Below are 23875 nucleotides of genomic sequence, written 5' to 3'. Positions count from 1 at the left end.
AATTTATTTTTAATCTAATGTTGAAAGAACTTACAGGAAGCATTATTGCACAGTCGATTGCTTAGTGGCGGCCCCTGCTCGCGGACCCCAGAGGAAGCGAAAGTTAAGAAAGTTTTCATCATCCCATTCAATATTCCTTTCTCGGCAATCCGTGTCTGCGTGGTGCTACGCACCGCATCCGCTCCGCAGAGTTTGCGCTCTGGAGTCGGAACAGTACCGCCTTTCTGCTTGTGACAGGCGGCGCATCGCGTTCCAAGATGCAACTCAAGCTAAGCTGCAGCAAAACAGAGCCCCTCGTGGGTGCCCTAATCACTGCCGCGTACGTCAAGCCGGCCGTCCTCGTCAACGTGGACTGGGACAGCAGTACAAGTAGTACGTGCTTGGAGCTCGACGGCGGCAAGTCGTTCGGATCGTCGGCGCTCATCTCGCGCTACCTGGCCCGTGCCGCTCCGGACGGCCAGCTGTACGGCAACACAGTTCTCGAACGCACTGAGGTCGACCACTGGATCGAATTCGCAGCCGCGCGCTTGTCCCGTGCTGCCGATGCCGGTTTCGCCCATGCGCTCGGATGCCTTGACAAGGCTCTCGGTTCGGTCACCTACCTCGTGGGTCGGGCGGTCACGCTAGCCGACATCCTCGTCTGGGAGGCTCTCTACGGGAACCCGGCGTGGCACACGGCGCTGGAAGCGCAGAGATGCCCGCAGAACGTCTCCCGCTGGTACCGCTTCATCGCGGAGCAGCCCAACGTGAAAGACGTCGTCGCCAGCCTGCCGGCCGATGTCGCCGCGCGCGAGCAACCCAAGGTGGCGACGGCTGCTGCGGACGCCAGCAGGATCAGCAAGGAGGAAGGCAAGTTCGTCGATCTCCCGGGAGCTGAGATGGGCAAAGTGGTGGTCCGATTCCCTCCCGAGGCGAGCGGCTACCTGCACGTGGGTCACGCCAAGGCGGCCCTACTTAACCAGTACTACCAGCAGGCCTTCAAGGGCAAGCTCATCATGCGTTTCGACGATACCAATCCAGAGAAGGAGAAGGAGGACTTCGAGAAAGTTATTCTGGACGACGTCAAGAAGCTCGAGATCACTCCCGATCGCTTCACGTTCACGTCGGACTATTTCGAGCTGTTGCTCCAGAAGTGCGAGGAGCTGCTCATGAAGGGCCTTGCCTACGTCGATGACACCGACGCGGAGACGATGAAAGCCGAGCGTGAGCAGAGGGTTGAGTCGAAGAACAGGGCCAATACAGTCGAGCAGAACCTAAAGCTCTGGGAGGAAATGAAGAAAGGCAGCGAGCGTGGGCTCAAGTGCTGCGTCAGGGCCAAGATCGACATGAATTCAAACAACGGTTGCATGAGGGACCCTGCCTTGTATCGGTGCAAAATCATGGACCATCCACGGACAGGTGGCAAGTACAAGGTATACCCCACGTATGACTTTGCGTGCCCTATCGTTGACAGCATCGAGGGCGTGACGCATGCTCTAAGGACTACTGAGTACCATGACAGAGATGAGCAGTTCTTCTGGGTTCTCGACAGTCTAGGTATGAGGAAGCCGCACATCTACGAATACTCCAGGCTCAACATGATGAACACAGTGCTCTCAAAGAGAAAGCTTACGTGGTTTGTCGAAAACAAGATTGTGGACAGCTGGGATGATCCGCGCATGCCCACTGTTCGTGGAGTTCTTCGCAGAGGCATGACCGTAGAAGGTCTGAAACAGTTCATCATTGCTCAAGGGTCATCTAGGTCTGTTGTGATGATGGACTGGGACAAAATCTGGGCATTCAACAAGAAGGTGATTGACCCGGTGGCTCCTCGGCACACAGCTGTGGAGAAACAAAATGCTGTTGTAGTTGATGTGCCAGGTTTGAAAGAAGAGAGGCTCCAGGTTGTAGTTCACCCAAAGAACCCAGCTCTTGGACAGCGTGAAGTTGTTGTGGGACCGCAGTTGCTCGTCGACCAGGTTGATGCTCAGGTCATGAAGGCTGGTGATAACGTCACCTTCATTGGACTTGGCAACTTAAAAATAAAAAATGTAGCAAAGGATGCTGAGGGCAAAGTAAGCAAGGTTATAGCAGAGCCAAATCTTGATGACAAGAACTATAAAAACACACTCAAGGTCACATGGCTTGCAAAGACATCCTCAGCACCATTGGTGCCCTGCAAGTGTGTTTACTTTGACCACATTCTTTCAAAGCAAGTGTTAGGCAAAGATGATGACTTCAAAGATTTTGTGAGAAAAGACACCCGCCTTGAGGTGCCAATGCTGGGTGATCCTCTTCTAGCGAACCTTAAAAAATGCGACATCATTCAGCTCCAAAGGAAAGGATTTTTCATTTGTGATCAGCCGTACGATCCAGAAGCGGCACGACACACCAGTGTGGAGGGACCCTTAGTGCTTTTCTACATTCCCGACGGAACACAGTCGACGTCAACACTTCCAGAAGTGGTCCAGAAGTTTTACGATGCACGAGAGAGCCTGAAAGAACAGCAGCAACGAACCAAGGGCAAAGCATTCGAGAAGTCTCCTGTCGAAGACAGCAAACCTGTGGTCGCACAGTCTGGACAGTTGGAGGAACTGGGAAGCAAGATACAGGATGTTGGAAACGAAGTCAGGCAGCTAAAGGCGGGCAAAGCACAGAAGCCAGAAATAGATGCTAAAGTTCAGGTGCTGCTCTCGTTAAAAGCCGAATTCAAGAAGCTTAGTGGTAAGGACTGGCAGCCAAACTTGGCAGCACCTGCTGCGAAACAAGGTAACCCACACAATAACCCTGCGGTGCAAAACTCCGCTTCTGTCAGTGAGCTGGACAGAAGCATCCAAGCACAGGGAGACAAAGTCAGGAAGTTGAAGGCAGAAAAAGCATCAAAGGAGGCACTGGAGCCTGAGATAAAGGAGCTGCTGAGGTTGAAGGCAGAGTACAAGGCCGCCACTGGAAACGAATGGAAGCCTGGCAATCCCACCGTGCCACCTGCTTCCGGCACGGGTGACATTTCAGCAGCGATGGGAGGTGCGCAGGAACTGGACAAAAAAATTAAAGCACAAGGAGACAAGATTAGGGCCCTCAAGGCTAGCAAGGCTGCCAAAGATGCCATTGACCCTGAGGTAAAGACCCTGCTCCAGTTGAAGGCAGATTACAAGGCCGTTACAGGCCAGGAGTGGAAGCCAGCAGTAGCGGAGCAGTCGTCAAGTAGCAGCACGAAATTGTCATCCCAGGAAAAGCAAAAGGATCAAGGTGACAAAAGTAAAAAAGCAGACAAGCCTAAGCAAGCAGAAAAGGCCAAGAAACCGGTGACGAAGGAGAGCACTCCCACTCCACAGGACGGTCCCAAGAAGGTCACTCGTCTTGGACTGGAAGCCAAGAAGGAAGAGAACCTTCCAGACTGGTACTCACAGGTAGGGCATGCCATGCAGTTTCACAACTGGCATCTATGTTCCTTTAGTCATTGCTGTTGAAGAAGTTGCTCCATTGGAGGTTTACATTCAGACTCTTTATGAAGGCACATGGGGTCACGGATTGGTAAAAATTGCATTTTTACTTATCAGGTAGGAAAATACTTCACATTTCACTTCATTTATTTTTCACCTTAAGGGCCCGGAGGCATTACATAAGGGAGGGCTTTAATCCTTGCGACAATGTTAGAACAAATGTACAGAGCAGTAAGGAAACAACAATAAACAAAAACAAGCCAGGAACAATTGTGAAAAAAGGGGGACATCGTGTTGGAGTAAGGGTGTGTAGGATTGGTAATTAAGCAGTGTGGTCATGTAACATTTTGCAGAACGATTTGCCATCAGTGCATGAGACAATATCTTCTGGGAGACTGTTCCAATGGGTTATTGTGTCAGAAAAGAATGAAGTGTTCATGACAGGTGATTGGGTGATAACGTGTGCTATGGGACGACTGTAGCTTAAGAGCGAGGATGTACATAAGGATGGATTGAACAGGGAATGCCTGGAATGTGGATGGTAAGAAAAGGTGTGAAGCAAGCAGAGACGAGAGATGATCCTGCGAGAAGCAAGTGATAGTAGTTCAAGTGTATGTTTTAGTGTAGTTGTGCTGGTTTCACGACAGTAATTGGAAGTTGTAAACCAAGCTGCACGATTTTGTATTGCTTCTATGCAATAGGTAAAATATGATTGGGAAGGGTGCCAGGTAGATGACGCATATTCTAACTGCAGATGTACGAATGATAGATATGCCAGTTTTTTTATTTCTGGTAATGTTGTTTTCAGGTTACGTTTTAAATATCCAAGGGTATGTGAAGCATTAGAACAGGTAGTGTCCATATGAGTTGACCATGATAGTGTCCATGTCGTGAACGCTAAGGTATATGTAAGGTGGGGCATGATAGATAGGAGCTGAATTTTTTTTTGTGTAGGTGTCGTTGATTAAGCTGTGGCTGTGGGTGAACGACAGAGCTTTGCATTTAGTAAGGTTAAGCGGCATGAGCCATTTCTCGCACCATACTGCGATGGAATCGAGATTCTGTTGTAGTGTGGTGACGTCATTTGAGCCTTTGATAGGGGACTATATTACACAGTCGTCCGCAAAAAGATGGAATTTATTCTTAATGTTAGCAGGTAAGTCATTGATGTAGATGAGGATTATTGGAAGATAGTGAGTATTTTCAAGCATCAGTCAATAAACAAATAAATTAATTAATAAACAAATAAGTAAATAAATAAATAAATCAGTTTATTTCCACCTCAAAGAGCCCAGGGCCAGGAAATAAAGCCCTAAAGAGCTTAACAGAGCTCCCTAGCCCCTGTACAGTTTAGCAGCAAAGTCCATTTTACATGACATTTCACACTTCATCAAAGTACACGTTTTGTAGCACAGTACATTAACAATAGCATTACGTATCTGCCTGGCATACAAAACATAAGAAAAAGTAAACATCATGTTAGGACATTTATCTTCTTCTACCCCCAAAATTCAGGGAGAACAAACATAGGATTGATATCTTTCTAAGCGTCCCTTAGCACAGCATGTTATTTAGTAGTACACATACACACATATAGTATACAGTATGTATACATGCTACGTGTTTCCGTACGTGCATGTTGACATTGATTTCTTTTCATATTTTTTTTTTTGCAATGGTTTCCATTAAATGTTCATGCCTTCTTCTCTTCTTTGTTCCGTGTGATTTTCTTCTGATACCTCTTCAATCTGGTCCCGTTAATATTGCATGCAGATCCAATACACATGTAATCAATATGAAGCAAAGCTATGTTTATTGGTGATGTCTATTTGATGCTGTACAAAAGCTGTTTTGCTCTGAGTAGTTTTATGTAAATATTTTAGTGGGACATACCCATTCTAGAGGATTGGCCTGGAATGGGCCCACATCCACTGGCACATACTGAGTGGCTAAAACAAAGAGTTTGGTGAATATGACTCACCATTTCATTGACAGATCAGTGTGCTTTGAGCCGTCTTTATATGTTCGGGTTTTTGTGGGCAGTTATTTTTTGGCTGTGCGGAACAAAGGTGGGCCTACTTGCTTGGCATACAAAAGAGTTATGCAAGCCTGTTTGCTGGTACTTTTATCTGGCGCCTTCCACATCTAGTGACAGGCCGTGTCCCAATTTCGCATTAAACGGCCAGAAACGGACAAACCTCAAAGTGAGGAAAAGAGCCAAAGAAAGCTATCACTTTAAAATAGCAGGCATTAAAATTTTAAAGTTGAATGGTAAAAGAGGTGACAGGATATCAAAAGCTGTTCTACATGAAGCCATTTATGCGTGACACTGGCCTTTATTATAAAAATGTGTAAATAGTACAGGGGTGTTGTGTTGCATGTGAAGTAGTATAATGGAGTACCATGCCATATTTTCAAATTTGTTGAAACTCTACCACATGCTTGTTGCTCATGTATGGATGATACTTAACAAGTATGAATGTTGAGAAGTGATTATAAAATATTTGACCCTAAAGTTGATTTTAAAGTGCTGGGCCTGGTGTCATCGACATTATCGCGGCGTCATGAGATGGAGCAATATTTTCAGACATTTTGTATCAGTAACGTCGCATACAATGACGTTGCTCATAAGAAAGCTAAACAACAATGCTGCACCCATTTATGCTGCCTAAGCTCACTTGTAGCAGCTGCAGGGATTGCAGAAATAGAGCGAGACAGTGTATCGTGGTGTCGTGATGTGCCCGCCTCCTGTGTTTTAAAACCGAAGCTTGTTTGTAGAAACAAGTACTGTATTTTTTCCTGTAAGGCCCGCAGTCTTGTTCTTAAAGAATTTGTACTAAGTACGGCCGTTAAATGAGCCAGGCTTATGACTACTCACTGAAGCCCTTAACTGCACTCTAACTTTAATGCATATAAATGCGACCCCTGGTGGCCAACTGTGGATGCATTTACAGTCGCCGACTTAATTTTCGGACATGGGCTAGTGCCATCTTACAGTGGCTTGTGGGCATTCACCACACCTCAGGTATGCTTGTGACATTACATGAAACTCTGTTCCCAAACTTTCGCACTCCAAAATGGGATGACGATGGGCCTTACTTGAGTAAATAAGGTATTATAGTATTTGATTAAGCCAAGTTTCTCTGCACCTAGGCCTTTGATTCCCTGAGGTGCAGTGGTGCACCCTGCACCCTTGTGCTCGATTGAACGTGATTCAAGGTAAGGTGCCGCCGCAGTGCAGTGCACCCCTGAACCTTGCAAGGAGTGAGTGCAGCCTGGTACACCATAACTGGCACCACCTGCACCTTTTCATTTGTGGTGCCATGCACCTTTTCTGAATCGAGCAAACCACAATTTATTTAGGGTGCCCTGACAAGTGTTAGTACTTTTTCTATGGTTTAGAGGGCTTGTACCTTTGTTTAACGCAAGGAAATGACAAGTAAAAACATTTTATGTTAGTATTCCTTTAAGCAATATACGCAGTTTCTTGGTGATAATCTAGTGTTTTCATTGTGACCTCACTCCATCCAGGTCTTATAGGGAATCCCTGAGTGGTGCAGTGAGTGTTAAACGGATGCTTGAATACTAAAAGTATATACCATATTGCCTAACATTTCGTGGCAGAATGATTGAGAAATGTGGCATTTAAACAGTACTAGCATAGTAGAGACATACTAGTATAGATGTCTACTGGAATACCTGAGAGATATCTGACAACAGCAGAATTGATACAGCAACTTGTGGCACTTTGACCAAGCATAACAGGCTAGAAATGTTTGTGTTGTATGATTCCTCCCTTTAAAAAGGACATCTAGGAAATATGCTCATAACGAATATAGCATTGCAGTTTGCTTTTTAGGCTAGCCAATCAGTGTGCACATTGCGAGTGCAATAAATATTCTGCATGCTTTTGATTGCAAAGAGAGCTTTGGTGATGCTTGTCACAACTGGTGTTGCTGCTCATGTCCTATTGGTACACGTCTTTACTGTGCTAACACTGTAAAACAGTTAGTTGCTGTGATAGCTTCTCCTTGAATGTTCAGTAACCCTGTCAAAGGCGCCCTTTGTCAAGTTTTCCTAACTAGAACAGTACAAAATGATGAACGATTCCTGTTTACATTGTGCCTACCCTTTGTTCGTTTCATTTGTGTCATTTGCCACGTGCTGCTACGCATAGTACGGCATCATGTAAGATGACGCTCGTGAACTACCGCTCTCTTCTTTTCCGAAAACGCAGGTCATCACAAAGGCCGAAATGATCGAGTACTACGACGTGAGCGGCTGCTACATCCTGCGCCCGTGGGCCTACAGCATCTGGGAGAACATCAAGGAGTTCCTCGACTCGAGGATCAAGGTCATCGGCGTGCAGAACTGTTACTTCCCCATGTTCGTGTCGGCCCAGGCCCTGGAGCGGGAGAAGACGCACGTGGCGGACTTCGCCCCCGAGGTCGCCTGGGTCACCAAGTCCGGCAACAGCGACCTGGCCGAGCCCATCGCCATCCGGCCGACGAGCGAGACGGTCATGTACCCGTCGTACGCCAAGTGGATCCAGTCGCACCGCGACCTGCCGCTCCAGCTGAACCAGTGGTGCAACATCGTGCGCTGGGAGTTCAAGCACCCGCAGCCGTTCCTGCGAACCAGGGAGTTCCTCTGGCAGGAGGGCCACTCGGCGTTCGCGAGCAGGGAGGAGGCCGTAGAGGAGGTCTACAAGATCCTCGACATCTACACGGCCGTCTACGAAGAGCTGCTCGCGATTCCGGTGGTGCGAGGCCGCAAGACCGAGAAGGAGAAGTTCGCCGGCGCCGACTTCACGACGACCGTGGAGGGCTACGTGCCGGCGAGCGGTCGCGGCATCCAGGGCGCCACGTCGCACCACCTGGGCCAGAACTTCAGCAAGATGTTCGAGATCCAATTCGAGGACCCGGAGACGCGCGAGAAGAAGTTCGCGTTCCAGAACTCGTGGGGTCTGACCACGAGGACGATAGGCGTGCTCGTGATGGTGCACGCGGACAACCAGGGACTGGTGCTGCCTCCCCGCGTGGCCAGCTACCAGATCGTCATCGTGCCGTGCGGCATCACGGCCGCCATGACGGAGGAACAGAAGGCGGCGCTCATCAAGTTCTGCCAAGATTTCGAGTCCACGCTCAGCAAGGAGGGTGTCCGGTGCAAGGGCGACTACCGGGACAACTACTCGCCGGGATGGAAGTTCAACCACTGGGAGCTCAAGGGAGTTCCCGTCAGGGTGGAGATCGGTCCGCGCGATATGCAGCAGAACCAGTTCGTGGCCGTGCGGAGGGACACGGGTGAAAAGATCACGTACAGCGCTGCGACCGCGGTCAAGGACATCAAGGCACTGCTGGAGACCATCCAGAAGTCGATGTACGATCGGGCCAAGGCGGACCAGGTCAAGTTCCAGGCGGTCACCAAGAGTTGGGACGTGTTTCTGCAGAAGCTGGAGCAGAAGTGCGTCATCATGGCCCCCTTCTGCGGCGACATGGACTGCGAGGACGAGATCAAGAAGAACAGCGCCAAGGACAGCGTAGAGGCGGAGCCCGGGGCACCGGCCATGGGTGCCAAGAGCCTGTGCATCCCGTTCGACCAGCCGGCTAAGGTCGAGGAGGGAGACAAGTGCGTCAACCCCGGGTGCACGAGAAAACCCGCGTTTTACACAATGTTCGGACGAAGCTATTGATCGGCACTCATCTCGCTTCTTAATTTAACAGGATCTGACGCAATAAATGAGATTTTCGTTTTTTGTAGCTTTCCCGTTCTAGTTGTACTCTACAGCCTTCTCGCGTGGCGTCGCAGGCTCGGTTTTGTTTCGCGTGGCGGTTACGCAGTCTGGTGGACACGAAATACAAAGTTGTCTGTGTCTTGGGATTGCGGTGCGCGAAATAAGGAATGCCAAGTGATTGCGGTCTACCTGTAGCCCCGGAAACGCTGAATCGGTCGCTGGACGTGGTCTAACGTGCAGCCAGGTACGGCCCACGGTAACCTCAAGGGGCTGAGTGAGGCTGCCCCCTTCCATCATGATGCACCAGTGCGTGTACAGCAGCTCAAACGTGCCCGTCACATAAATCATTCCAGCGATATACGGAATCTATGAAAAACCGATAATGCACGTGCCATGCATTACGGTCACCTTTTTTCTTTCTGTTACAGTCGAATTAATTTAGGCGCGCGCAATTATGCATGCGTAAAGGTACTGACTTGTACAGGTATGGGCTAGAAAGCGAGTTATTTAATTTCTACCGAAGCCATTTTTTCCCCTTTAAGTTCATGGGGTCATTGCTGTAGCCACTCTTGAGCAATAAGTGCATGTTGGCAGCTAACGTATCGCGCAGAGCCGGCACCACGTGAGGCGAACGCGGATCGAGTGATGCAAGCGCACCTGCTCGTCCAACCTTCTCACGTAACCGTCCCAGTCGTTGGTTCAGCCACGAAGGTTGCTCGCGAGCCCCCGTATCGCGATTACTTCTTCAAAGCGGTACTTGGTTTCACTGCCAAGTTCTGTATATCGCTACGTGGAGGTTCGTCGACCACTGAATATGTATTGCGTCAGCTCCGCTTTTGTTTTGTTTGCGCGCTGCTGTCTGCATCTGCCTACATTCGTGCGCCAAGACGCGTGGGTAGTGATCGCGTTTTAGACAAACGCTGAACCGATCTGAACGAAATTTATGACACTTAGTAATTTTTTTTTTATGTTCGGTTCTACCCACTGTACAAGCAGAATTTTAGTTTAGGGCCTTGTAGTCTTTACAAGCCGAAAATTGGAAGGCTTCAGGAAAAAAAAAAAAGAAGCACGAAGTTAACAAAACCGTAACTCTAAGAGTCTGCACCAAAAACGGGAATCCCAGATTTGAGGCGATTTTTTCATGCACGTGCCATGGAGCTGGGCCCGCACTGCGTATGATCTGCCCAGTCGTGAACATCAACTTCACTATAACCTCCAAATGGACATATTACAGTAAATCAACGTGTCATTATTAATTGGTCTGCGGCCCCTAAAACGGCATCTATCTACCTACCCCCTCACCGCTCCGCTCCTCTTGGTAGGGACCCTCCATGTCAGGCTTTGTGGTAAAGCATGCGAAAGAAGAATACGTACAGCAGAAGTCGCTGGCGAAAATGATATACAGGTTTACATCAGCGTAGCTTCCGTTGCCACGGCGTCGGCGCCGATAAGGTACGAACGGCAGAGCTGGCCCACGGTGTCACGTATAACTACAAAGAACACTTCCCATCCGAGACCTGTTAACTGCATCTGCCGTAGCACCGAAAGCGGTCAAACGTGAGGTGTAAGTTCGCAGCCTACTTGAAACTGTTACAATGCTTACGATTCTGTTGCAAAAGTTACACTCGCAAATTTGGGGTATATTTCGGAACAATGTACAACGCATCATATTTTTGTTCGTTGGACGTTTTGTTTCGTATATGCAGTTTTACATAAATATGATAATGTTTATTATTAATTTATTTTATTTATTAGATACCTGCATCGCCCATGCGGGCATTACAGCAGGGGGGATTACATTGACGAGTTACACTCCTAAGCTTCGTACGGCAGTTTCCTTCTTTTTTTTTCTTTTTTTATGCTTAAGGTCACGATTGGAGCAAGAGCGTTTCTAAAGGAAATCGATGGCATAGATTGAAAATCTACGTGCTAAAGTCGGTAGAGTTGTCCTCTGAAATGCAACAAACCTGATCATCATCTGTACAGTGGATTCCGAAAAGAAAGGAAAGAAATATCCTTTCCCGTGTATTTAGATAGCTGTTGTACTGCGTGTGTTGGCGTGTTCGCCTTCACGGCGTTAGTTCAGCCATAGTCCGTGCGTACATGTGTGTACGTCTTATAGAGTTTCACACAATAATTATTGTTTGAAACTTTATGGTACGTGTGTCTAAGCGGTGAACGTTCAATCTTACTGCAGAAACCTGAATACAAATCGACGCATTCAAATGCCTCGATAGCGCTGTGCTACGCATCTGAAATAGACGGAACCACAGCTGTAAAATGCGCGAGCTCGAATGTTATCTTCCTTTCCTCGAGCTGTTTCTGCGCATAGGATGCCTTGCCGCGACATGTGGCAACTGTGCTTGCTTTTCCAGACTCGCGATGTTACAGTGGTGATAGCCGTGGGTCTTCGGCATAGTCAACCATTTACGAAAATGCTGTCGACGTTGTTTGCTTATACAGTGCTTGTTGCAGCTGCGTATTTTACTCTCTTCGTATATATATATATATATATATATATATATATATATATATATATATATATATATATATATCAATAATAATCAGTGCATTTTACCAGTGCTGACATATGGGGTAGAAACTTGGAGACTGACAGAAAGGCTTGAGAATAAGTCAAGGACCGCGCAAAGAGCGATAGAACGAAGATTGCTAGGCATAACGTTAATAGACAGAAAGAAAGCGGTTTGGATCAGAGAGCAAACGAGTATAGACGATATTCAAATTGAGATCAAGAGGAAAAAATGGAGGAGGAGGAGGAGACAAAGGGGAGGAAAGACAGAGAGGTTAGCCAGTGTAAGTATTGTAAGATTTGTCGGACGATCCCACCGCTGTTACCAGTTGTAGGAGTTGTCGGACGATCTCGCCGCTGCCACCATTTGTAAGGGTTGAAGGTCGTAGAGAGGAACTTGGGAGGAACTAGGCGTACAGGGTTTATTTACAGTATTTACAGTTTAAAGGGGTGGAGACATCAAAATTTTCGTTCATGTGTTTGTTGATTCAAACGTTGCGTCATGCTTCAGGGAGCACGATACACACAGCGGGATTCATATATATCCGATAAATAATTTAATAATAGCATTATTATACCGAGCGATTTCGGTTTCGGTTTCTGGGCTCCGGGGGATGCTATGACGTCACAGAGGAGGAAACGCAACATGGCTTGGTCACGTGGGCCGCAAAATATAGTGACGTAAAACTATGCTGCGTCGTCTGCTCGCGCATACGCGTGCTCTGCCAGCAGAGGTCAACAACTGGCGATTCGAAGTGCATGTCGCGATTATTATAATTATTGCGAAGAGCGACAACAACGGTAAGAAAATATTGCGGCTTGTGAGAGTCAGTGATTCATTGCGAAGCGCCGTAAGCTTTAGCTTTCAAGTGAACCAGAAAAGGCCTAGCGACGATATCGGCGGCGCCGAGTGATCAGAGGCGGTGAAGCTGCCGTCGGTGCCAGAGTGACCATTTCTCGGTCGCTGATTGGCCGCTTCGCCGTACGGCTGCCGCACAAATGGGTCCCGGGACCGTCCTCTCTACGGCAAAGAAATCTCGCCGTTCGCGAGCAAAACCGCCGTCGCACGGGGGCCCGCGAACGGCAAACGGCGTGCGGCGAGTTTCCGTGCCGGCAACGTGGACTTGAGAAAGGCCATGCGAACGAGAGACCGCTCCGAGCTGCCGAACTATGCGACTACGCAGGAGAGAAGCGGACTACACGAACGCCGCATATCCTGGTCCCTTTCGGAGTCGGCCGGACTCAAACGTGAAGGCCCGTCCGCACGGCAACTCACCGCACGCAGTTTGCCGTTCGCGGGCCGCCGTGCGGCGTTCGTGTCGTCCACTTCTCTCCTCTTGTGTCCGTGTCTGCACGCCTTACCCCTTCTTTGCATTAAGAAAGGATTTCTATATGCCTGTAGCTCGGTCATAGTGGAGGCTATGCTCGGTCGCTTGGCTCAGCAGGCTCCGTAATCGGCAATTCATCGCTACTCATCATACGTCACGTTTTTGTGCTAGTGTGCTATGACGTCAATATTTTCGTTCCTCCTCTGTGACGTAGTAACTGCTGCGCTAGCGATGGGTCTCGACAACGAGAAGGAGGTTTTAATTACTATTTGGAGCTGAATTAAAATTATCTGGAAATGTTTGTAGCGTCCAATACCTCGTTCTGGGTGTCCTTGCATACGGAAGCAGCCTACAACATGCTTTTTATCGCCTCAAAATTTGGTGTCCCAACCCCTTTAAACAAGAGATACATTCGACAGCCTATGCGTGGCTCCCAAATGGAGCACGCAAGACGAGCATACAGCACACATCTTACGAGCACACAGCTCACGAGTACATTGACGAGCACAGAGCACGACAACGAGCACGAGCACACTGTAGCAGCGACAAACAGCTGCTTATAAACACTCCGTTCGACGTCGTCGTTCGACGTCCTCGTAGACTTTCCGCCTTTTTGGAGGAGGAGGGCTCACACACACACGTACGCACTTTCACTGCCCCCCTCCGAGGGCAGACGACCTTCGCAGCACTCGGAGCTGACCTTCGCAACGCGGCCGTCGTGGTGTCCATTGTCTTGCGTCCCCGTAGCCAGGTGGCCACGCCCAACCCCAGCCGCGTGGCCGCCGGTTGTCCCTTGTCCGGCGCCTCTAAATTCCAGAGCTGCCTTTCTCCTGTAGTCGTCGATTTCCCGAACGATGCGCATGGTGGATTAACGCCGCCTTAGTCAAGTTCTCCAAAGGTAGTTCATGGTTGGTTAGCGCTGTCGTTCTCGCTGGTTCTCTGAAGGGCGGCACCACCGCGGATCGATCGAAGCACCTGCAGCGGGCTGAGATAGTTTTGCAGAGCACTACCCCTGCAGGCCAATCCTAACAGTACCGGCTGGCTACCCTGTGCTGGGGAAAGGGGTAAAGGGAATAAAAGGAGAAAGAAGAAGCAGAGGAAAAAAAGTGGAAACCATAAAAATCACACAGTAACGCGATACTACGCGCTACAACATTCAAAGGCGGTCGCATATTTCGCATGTAAAAAAAAAAGAAAAAAATGGAGCTGGGCATGTATGTAATGTACCGGTTAGATAACCGTTGGACTATTATTGTTACATAATTGGTACCAAGAGAAGGAAAACGCAATCGAGGACGACAGAAGACTAGGTGAATCGATGAAATTCGGAAATTCGCGGGCGATAGTTGGAACCGGTTGGTGCAGGACAGAGATCGCAAGGAGAGGCCTTCGTGCTGTAGTGGACATAAAACAGGTTGATGATGACCACAATGAATTTCGTTTTTCTCATGATGTTCTTGTCGTTTTTCTAAATTGTATACTCAATGCTTCTTTTTAACCTTAATTTGTTTGCTTTTATTTATTATTTGGTCAGTAAGGTGGTTATCACTTTATGATCGCTACGCAATCGGGGAGGCGAGAGCCCGTCAAGCTGGATATCTAGCTTTTATGCGAAGCATATTACGAGAGCTCAACCCAGCTCCTCAGGCGCGGCGGTGTCGCCTTCAATACCACGTGACACCGTGACGTCACGACAGAGGAGAAGTGGCTTTGGCTCAACTCTTGCAAGATGGGCTGGGTGGGAATCGAACCAGGGTCTCCGGAGTGTGAGATGGAGACGCTACCACTGAGCCACGAGTACGATGCTTCAAAGCGGTACAAAAGCGCCTCTAGTGAATGCGGTGTTGCCTTAGAAACGAGCTGTTTCTAAGGCTCAGGCGTGCGTCGCTTGCTCAGGCGCACATTTCGTTGCCGCGCCGAACGCTGCGTTGCTCGACGCTCACCGCGTCCAATGCGGGGCGCGTAGTCGCTGCGCCGTAGCCCATTGTAATGGCGGGTCGACGGGAACGCTCTCGCGTTCCACTCTTGAAGGCGAAGCAGAGTAACGCATGAGTTGTTTCTTCGTCTAGCCGAACCAAATTTAGCCAAGCAACAGCAGTTCACCAGGCTAAACAGTGGTTCAACAACGAAAATAAAGGCTAGTATGCTTCGCATCCTGGGCTTAACCTTACCTAAGCCACAGCCATTTTTTTCTCTCCCCCTCCCACATCCTTGGGATAGAAAATAAAGGCATTATTATTATTATTATTATTATTATTATTATTATTATTATTATTATTATTATCACTACTACTACTACTACCACTATACGGCCAGGGGCTCTGTGGTGACACTGGAAAGGTTCTCTGCCAACGTGAAGACTGTACACGACCGATGACGCGTCGTGGGCACGCTGATGTTTGTGAAACTTTGAACGCCGCACCTTTACGAGAGAAACGGCACGGACCACTTTCCATCTGACCGAGAAACGTCTATGTTGAAGCCACCTACAATTACGATGGGAGTGGAGTCGGTAGGGGTGATCCAAGCAAAGGTGCATACGCTTGGCGTTTGCGGCACGATCTTCGTCCGTATTACGTCCGGGTGAGGGCGCGAGCCTCCCCCCTCCTCCACGAAATTTTTTTTTCCGGTGGGCTGTGCACTCCCCCCCTTCCCCACTCCGGATATTAGCGATGGGGTCAGGGGGGCACCACGTATTTTTTTTTTTGTACGGCTTTGGACAAATCGATGGAAGAACTAAAGTGGCTTGAAAGTTGAAAGAATAGCACAACCTTAAATTTGCCGCGGCTACATAGGTTTGTCTGGCGCCAGCAAAGCAGAAGGACGACAACAAGAAAAGTTTTAGATCCAGTTCACCATCAGGGATTCCGACTGGTAACGACAGCTGTCCAAACGTCTACTGTTCCAAGTCTGTGCGGAATAAAATGAACGGCCCCTTGATAAGTGCGACTGTTTCTTTCGTGCACATACTCTTCTAAGACTTCGAACCCTTTCCGAACGGCGAAATAAAACTCTTTACTCGAAACTTCAACTATGAACTACCTATAAAAATAAGCCCAGTACACACTACACGTCATCCTTGCGAATATAATTAAAATCTTTATAGCAAAATGAATGGGACTCCACAATAAACTTCACAGCATTAAACCCGTCCTGAGCGAATGCGCGACTAGTGCCAGACAATGAGGACTACGAGGTGGTCCTGTGCCTCCGGGAATAGGCCGCGCACACTTAACCCACAGGCACCTCTCAAGAAAGGGCGACCCACCGCTCTGTGAAGAGTGATGCATTCCGGGGGAGTTCGTCCCACGGTCTCTACTGGAAGCCGTCATTTCTCGCCTGGGTCTCCTTCGCCACTGTGGCGTGGCAGCCTGTTACGCAGCAGTTACGGCACTTATTATTCTTCCCCTTCGGATTCCGAGAATATATGTCAACCAGAGCGATTTAAATTGACTTGAAGCCTGCCGCCGATTGTCCGAATCGCAACTACCGCGGGTCAAAAAAAAAAATATTAATCGAGTGCGTCATCGACATCCGGAATCAACGTGGCCATTAAGACTGCAGACTCAACAAGCGACGGCTGCATATTCTGCGAATGATCGACGTCACTCCTGCTCTGCTCAGTGAAAGGTATGCCAAAGTTGTCTCTGGAAGCGACTTGTAAGGCCGGTATGGGTAACGCCGGACGTTTTCGGCGCGGTTGCCGGGGGAAGATAAAGATAGAGAATTTTCATGCCCGCGAGTGCGTCCAAGAGCACAGGCCCTCCTCTCCCGGCGACTTTGACGACGTAACGCACGCGCGGAGAGACACTTCGAGAAGGCTAGAGTTTTTTGGAGGAGATAAGGGGGAGAGAGAAGCAACTAAGCGGCGCGCTGCGGAGCCCGCTCATTTTCTCAGCGCCGCCGCCCAATGTTAGAGTCTTCCGGCCATCTTATATAAGAGCGTGCTCGGCGTACTGCATGTTGTTATTTGGTTTTCAAGCCAGGTTTCCAGCAGTGAAGCAGACAACCCCGGATTGTGAAGCCGTGAAGTTTGAGCTTTGAGCTCAAGTGTTAAGTGTTGTGTCAGCTCTGCGAGCTGAGCCACAAGTGTTTAGTGAGCTTTGGTAGCTGAGAGCGGAGCTTTTCTTACTTCTGTGTGTGCGTTACTGAACTGCTTTTGAAGAGTCGTATAAATCAAGTTCTTCTGCTTCTCCGTGTGTCGTCCGTCCATGGTAATGAGTTTGTAATATTTGAATTGTTAGCTTGCTGAGGAAACTTTCGTGGTGCCCAATGTGTTCCCTCACTTCGACTAAGGGCGTTATGAATGCCTGCCCAGAGTGTACGTGTTTTTCAGTTTCTTTCATTTATTTATTTATTATCTTAAGGACCATGCGGTCATTCTATTTAGCATATTCGTTCTACTTCAGAAACAAATAAAAGGGATGTTTACATATATTGCCTCTCCACCTGTGTGTATCTCTTGCCAATGAGCATGCATGGTGGTGGTGGTGGGGGAGGGGTGAATGAAAACAGACAGGGTGCGAATTCGGCAGTTCGCCGCCATCGAAATGCGGCCGCCGCGGCAGGGATTCGATCCCGCGACCTCATACTTAGCAGCGTAACGCCAAAGCCACTAAGCGACCACGGCGGGCCAGCTAGCGCTTCGAGGCGCTCTGTTGCGTTGCAGTGACTGCAGTGATTTCGGGATCGGTCCATATTCGGGTCGGTATAGGCTGTGTCACACGGCACCCTGTTGATCGCGATCGAAACCGATATGGATGAAATTTCTCGATCGCGATTGAGCGCAAACGGAGTAAGGGAGCCAATACCGGTCGACGAATTCGGACGCGATCGAAAGGGGTCGTGTTACGCCACTAGACTGCACTCTCTTCGGGATCGGCTCACATATTTTGTCAGACAGATACTTAGAAAGTGTGAGCATTACAATAACATTACATGTCCAAAGTTGGTTTCGACCCCGGTTCCCTTAGCACAGAAGCCTCGTCATCTACCCTCTAGACCATGCACAAGACCATGGACGCACACCTGGATGTATGCCTATTAATCCATAACATCCTTACCATCTTTCTATGAATAATGCTTGGTTTAAAAACAGGAGGAGGTCGCGGGATCAAATCCCGGCCACGACGGCCGCATTCCGATGGGGCTGAGATGCGAAAACAACCATGTACACAGATTTAGGTGCACGTTAAAGAACCCCAGGTGCTGCAAATTATCCTGGAGTCCCTCACAACGGTGTGCCTCATAATCAGATCGTGGTTTCGCCTCGTAAAAACCGCATACTTTAATGTTTATTTTATTTTTTTTGTTTAAAAACTTGCGCGTTCTGGCACTACCGCACGGTGGCCAGGTACCCATCTCAAGTACATGGGGACACTAAATGCTTTCTGCAGAGCTACGCTCTAAACTCTAAAGCTTCCATAAAGTTTGATTAGAGAACGTGCAGGTAGTACCCGTTTCTGTCGGTTGGCTGAAACAAAGCTCTGTATAATTTAGTATGAACAGTTCAGAATCAGGTCAATATAATATCTGAACTTGTTAAAGTTCGATGGTCCGGTCAAGTGCAGCCCCGCGCGGCCCAGAATCCTAGGTATCCTCGCTCAGGTCTCTCCTCAGCACCCACACGAACTAACCTTTCGCCTTTTACTAAAGGTTACCGTGGGGAGGGACACTGCAATGAGCCTTTGGGCCAATTTTTGTGTGGCCCTGCCTGTTTGGGTGGGGCCTACAACGTCAATCCAAAATTAGCTAATCTTGGTCTCGTTGTTCCCAATCCACGGGTTGCGACACGGCCAGGTTGAAAACTCTTCCGGCGTTTTGAGCAGGTCTGGAAGGAAGCTAGATTCACGATGACGGAAAAACAACGACAGCGTCACGACCAAGAGTACACCTCCTAGTGGTAGAAGCTAGTAAACAACTAGGGTCGCGGACACACACACACACACACACACGCACACACACACACACACACACACACACACACACACATATATATATATATATATATATATATATATATATATATATATATATATATATATATATATATATATATTATGTATATATATATATATATATATATATATATATATATATATGAAACGATAAATTAATAGAAATTAAAGTGGATGAAGGTTGTGCGAATGTTGTGGGTTCGGTTGCCACCTGCGGCAAGTTGTTTTTTCATCCACTGTAATTTCCATGAATTTATCGTTTCTTGATTTCATTGATTAAGCACAAGTAATTTCCCCTATGTTGTCCTTGGTGTCAGTGTTTGTTGGCTTCTTATGATATGACTAATAAAAATCGGGCCCCTCGGTTAACCCCCTTCCTTCTCGTTTGTAATATATATATATATATATATATATATATATATATATATATATATATATATATATATATATATATATATATATATATATATATATATATATATATATATATATATATATATACCACATCGAAAGGAAATTATTTGTGGTAGAGTTGTACAGTTGTTCTCGAACCCGCTTCCCTAATCACAGCAGCCCGATGCTTTCCCCACCATTGTCTAATAAGTGCACGCTTAGAAAACCAGCTTTCTACCAAGGTGTAAAGGCACACTAAAGCGAAACGATAAATCAGTTTAGACTAATAAAGCATCGTTCGAGAACCCTGCAGGCAGTCATGTCAAAATAATATTTTGATTAATAGATGAGAAAATGAAGGTCGAAGTACCCAGATTTGAATTTCGCGCCAAAACCCCAACGCCGGTGCGTCAGTGTGACGTCAGAGATTTCAAAGTATATTTTCGCATTTGGGCCGCGTTGGCTCAGCAAAGGTTCCCGAAACTTACGATGTTTAATATTTGGTTCCTTTAGAACACAATGTAGTCAATCTGTGCCGCTATATATTTACGTAGGCCGTAGAAGATGCCATCAAAATCCATGACCTCACAGCTACCAGGTGCGGGAACTTCAAAAAGGCGCCGCCACCCGTACTTCGTTTTTGTGCTTTTTGTAGCTTACTAGGCATCTTGTGGTGGTAAGAGTGGTGTTTTTGGTGTTCTAGAAAGGTAATTTACTGATGCAAAACAAATAATTTTTCTCTTTAGTGTCCCTTTAAAAACTTTTGTTGCGAGCTAGCAGTGCCAGTACTGCTCCGAGGTCCTGGTACATGGGGCCAGTAACACTTTCTGCAGTGCTACGCCAAAGAACGTTAAGATTTGATGAAGCTCAAATAAAGATATTGCAGGCAACGTTTGCTTCTGTCGGCTTATATAAATAATTATACGTAATATAGTATACAAAATTACTTGATCACGTCAAAATAACAGATAAACTTGTTAAAGTGCGAGGGTCTGTTCGAGTGCGGCGCCGCGCGGCCCAGAATCCTTGGTATCCTCGCTCAGGTCTCTCCTCAGCACCCACACGAATTAACCTTTCGCCTTTTACTAAAGGTTACCGTGGGGAGGGACACTGCAATGAGCCTATAGGCCAATTTTTGCGTGGCCCTACCTGTTTGGGTGGGGCCTACTACGTCAATAAAAAAGTAGTTCATTTCGTTCCCTCATGGTTCCTTAGTTATGGGTTGCGACTTGAGCCCATTTGCATAGCGTCTCACGTCAGCGCAGTGATCAAAATTGTCTGCCGCTTGGGCGTGCATTCGTTCTCTTGCCGTCCATTATGAAGCCGTCAGGGTCGTTTCATCGTCGTCGCTCCAGCTTCGCCATCACACTCTCTTCATGCCGTCGTCCTCACACGGTCATCTTACAGTACTCTTGATACAGTCGTCGTAATACACTCGTTGCAATCCCGTTGTTCTCATCTATACCACTGTCATGTGATAGGCGTCATTGCCATGCAGTCGTCATCATGCATTCGTTGTCGTGCGGTTGTCGTGATGCCATCGTAGTCCCTTTGTCGTCTGCATTCAAGTTTCGTCATCGTCGTCATTCCATCGCCTTTTACTCGGTCTTCGTCATGTCAGTGTCGTCATACAGTCGCCATCACGCGGTAGTTTTACCGTTGTCATCGCTTCAGAAACGTCATCCCATGGTCGTCACGGTGTCACCACGTGGCCCCCGTCGTTTCATCGACATCATTCCTTCTTCGTTTTGCTAACACAATCGTGATAAAATCATGATCATGTCGCCGCTTTCACGCTATCACCGTCATTGCGCACAGTCGCTGCCATGCATGCCGCTCTTATACCGTCATCGTCCCGCCGTCGTCGTCACTCGGTGGTCGTCATACCGTTGTCGTCACGCCATCGCCGTGACGCACTCGTCGCCACGCCATTGTTTTCGTGCCGCGATCGTCACGCTGCCATCGTTATGCATAAAGGGGACAGTGGGGCTAGTTGGAAAATCACCTTATTTTTGTCCTATTTCTTTAATGCGCTGGAAATGCGTGAAACGTCGTTATACCATCTGCATAATTTCATAATTGTCATCTCATAGACATCGTGCCGTCGTCGTCATTCCATCGTCTTCATTCATTTTTGTCGTTCCCTTGTCGCCACTGCGTCGTCGACATCCAGTTTCCGATATGCCGTCGCATTCACGGGTGATATTGGCAAGCGAGTGCCCGAGCAAAGTTGGCCAAACTGGAGACAGCGTATGTCGCAGTCAAAGGAACGTAATTCTCCGAATGACCACTACACATTTGAAATAAACTTGACCAGTGCAACACGATGTGTCGCTACATCGTTCGAATGCTAATCGCATTACCGCGAACAATCATCGTGAGACGAGTTCTGCGTAATTTTTTTTATTGTGATAGCAATTATACGGGCGCTCCAGGAGAATTTACGTCGTCGGCATCGCCGTGATGTTCCAAGTAAAGTTCAAGTGCGATAATATCGCGGCCGCGCGCGATGTGTGTTGGTGCGAGCGAAAGCTTGCGAGGGGGAGCCGAGGAAGATGGTGGCTTGGTGTGGCGGTGTCTTCTCGCGGTCGCAAGAGAGGAAGGTGGGGATGGTGCGCGCCGCCTCCTCACGCCCTCAAGGGGGGGGGGGAGACGAAAGATGTGCGCGCACTAGGGGAGAGGGTGGGGGCAAGGGGCCAGGTTAGTACGCAGATCTTCTACAGTAGCTGAGGTAGCTGTGCGTATCCTATCTTTTAGACAATGTGCGCTGGGTTCGAAGGCTGGTAGACCTGACATAGCTGGTGGCTTCATGTGCGCTGTGTTCTCGTCCGGCCAGTTCGAGTTGAGCGCGAGACGGCTGCCGCTTTTCACAGAGGTAGCGTTCTGAGAGCGAGTATTTACGGTAATCGAGTGAGATGTGTTCGTGTTTGCCTGTGCGCGCATGACAACGTGCTTGCTAATTTGAATAGTAAGCGAATCTTCACATCACTTTATGCAGCTGATAAAATGACTAACCTTACTTCGTACAGCTGCGTAATAATTTGCTATCGCAATCAATACTTCGCCTTTCAGGCGGAACTGCGACTTTTTTAGGGGATAAAGTAAGGGAAGGTGATGATATGCATATGGTGCTTTATGGCGCAAGTGCCAATGACGGTCAAAGAGCCAAAGGGAAGGTAACGCTTTACTTACGCATTGCTTGGTTCTGCAGTGCGTGGTGACAATGTTTGTGCACTAAATCGCGCGCAAGCCTACGCCGAAATGCAAACGCCATATCAGGCGGACGCACAGCGTCGACGCAGCGATGACAGCAGGACGAATGATATATGTATGATGCTTGTAGAGCGGATGATCGTAGATGTGTATGCGAGGAAAACTACGACACATATCTGAGTCTTTCTATGCTCCTCGTGTCACAGTGGCACATACGCATGTTATGGACTTGCCTGGAATGGGAATATACCGAATGTTTTATGGATGGGTAAAATTACAAGAAATTTAAGAAAATCAAACGAGTTGCTGAATATCATGCGCTATTACATTAAGATGCCCGTAGCCTATATTATAGCACGTAGATGTTCTATGTCGTGATTTAACATTCAATGGCCCAGAACAGAGGTGAGCTCACTGGCACTATTTTCTCGGTGAACTTAAGTGCTGTATACGAGTCGTCTATTGGGCAAGAAACTTTCTCGTACTCTTAAAAAACCCCGAGGTAGGCGAAGATAGTGAGATCAGCACATCGACTGCGTTAAACGAGCCTAGCATTGTGGTAGCGACGCTGCGAATGTTTCATAAGTTAGCGCGACAGGCGACACATGCTGCGTAGCTGTGGTTCTCTATTCGCTTGCCCGCGTATTTCTACTCACGTGCAATTTTAGTTTGGACTATGGCAGTAGCTGTATGCTGACTGGACTCGCTTCTTCGTTTATAACAAAGCCCGAACAAACAAAATCACGCTTTCTCTCTCTATCGGCACATTGCGACACCGCGGAGCATATGGCGATTGTATTAAAGCGTGCTATATACGTACTGTGTCTGTTGCTTCCTTAGGCGATGTCGATCGCAGTTTAGGAGGCAGCTTTAGCTCGGCGCCAACTCTGATTACCCGATTGAAATTCACGTAAGGCGAAGAAATGTTCTCACGAGACAACTGTTAGACCGGTTAAAATAAGATTTGTTGCATTATTGAAAGAAAGCTAAATTTTGACAACTGAAGAAAAAAAGAATATCATGAGCCATTGTACTCTGTGAAGGTGGATGATCAGCGAAGCTGTTTATTATACGACACATATGTGACACATAAATTTGAACATAATTATGAACTCATTTACCGTATTATAACTTTTACATACATTTGCATGGACGACGGGACCGCCGGCCCGAGGAGCCGGAGGAAATAGACACGCGTGACGCTTCGACGGGACCGCCACCGGGAGAGCGGAAGGAAAGGAAATGAGACACGCAAGCGCGTGGAACGCCGACAAAGAGAGGGTGGTGCGAAAGTAGAC

At 47.9% G+C, this 23875-nt stretch overlaps 1 protein-coding gene and 2 pseudogenes across 1 annotated transcript; all 3 read left to right on the top strand.

Moving 5' to 3' along the window:
* The first annotated feature begins 98 nt into the window (after positions 1-98).
* On the top strand, positions 99-9181 carry GluProRS (Glutamyl-prolyl-tRNA synthetase). Its single transcript, XM_065433628.2, has 2 exons — positions 99-3389; positions 7660-9181. Exons 1-2 carry the CDS (start codon positions 258-260, stop codon positions 9112-9114), a joined length of 4587 nt encoding a protein of 1528 aa, XP_065289700.1. The 5' UTR covers positions 99-257; the 3' UTR covers positions 9115-9181.
* Positions 9182-18613: 9432 nt separating this feature from the next.
* Positions 18614-18742, top strand: LOC135903285 (U5 spliceosomal RNA; annotated as a pseudogene).
* A 1657-nt stretch (positions 18743-20399) lies between these two features.
* Positions 20400-20528, top strand: LOC135903284 (U5 spliceosomal RNA; annotated as a pseudogene).
* The last annotated feature ends 3347 nt before the right edge of the window (positions 20529-23875 follow it).

Source organism: Dermacentor albipictus, chromosome 2 (assembly GCF_038994185.2).
Source record: "Dermacentor albipictus isolate Rhodes 1998 colony chromosome 2, USDA_Dalb.pri_finalv2, whole genome shotgun sequence".
NCBI classification, from domain to species: domain Eukaryota; kingdom Metazoa; phylum Arthropoda; class Arachnida; order Ixodida; family Ixodidae; genus Dermacentor; species Dermacentor albipictus.
This window is presented reverse-complemented; position numbering and strand designations above follow the sequence as displayed.

Bases quoted from the DNA above. Each gene is read 5' to 3' on its own strand.
- GluProRS (XM_065433628.2), top strand. From the start codon at position 258: ATGCAACTCAAGCTAAGCTGCAGCAAAACAGAGCCCCTCGTGGGTGCC. The intron at 3,390-7,659 runs GTAGGGCATGCC...CCGAAAACGCAG, and splicing joins TTCCAGACTGGTACTCACAG to GTCATCACAAAGGCCGAAAT.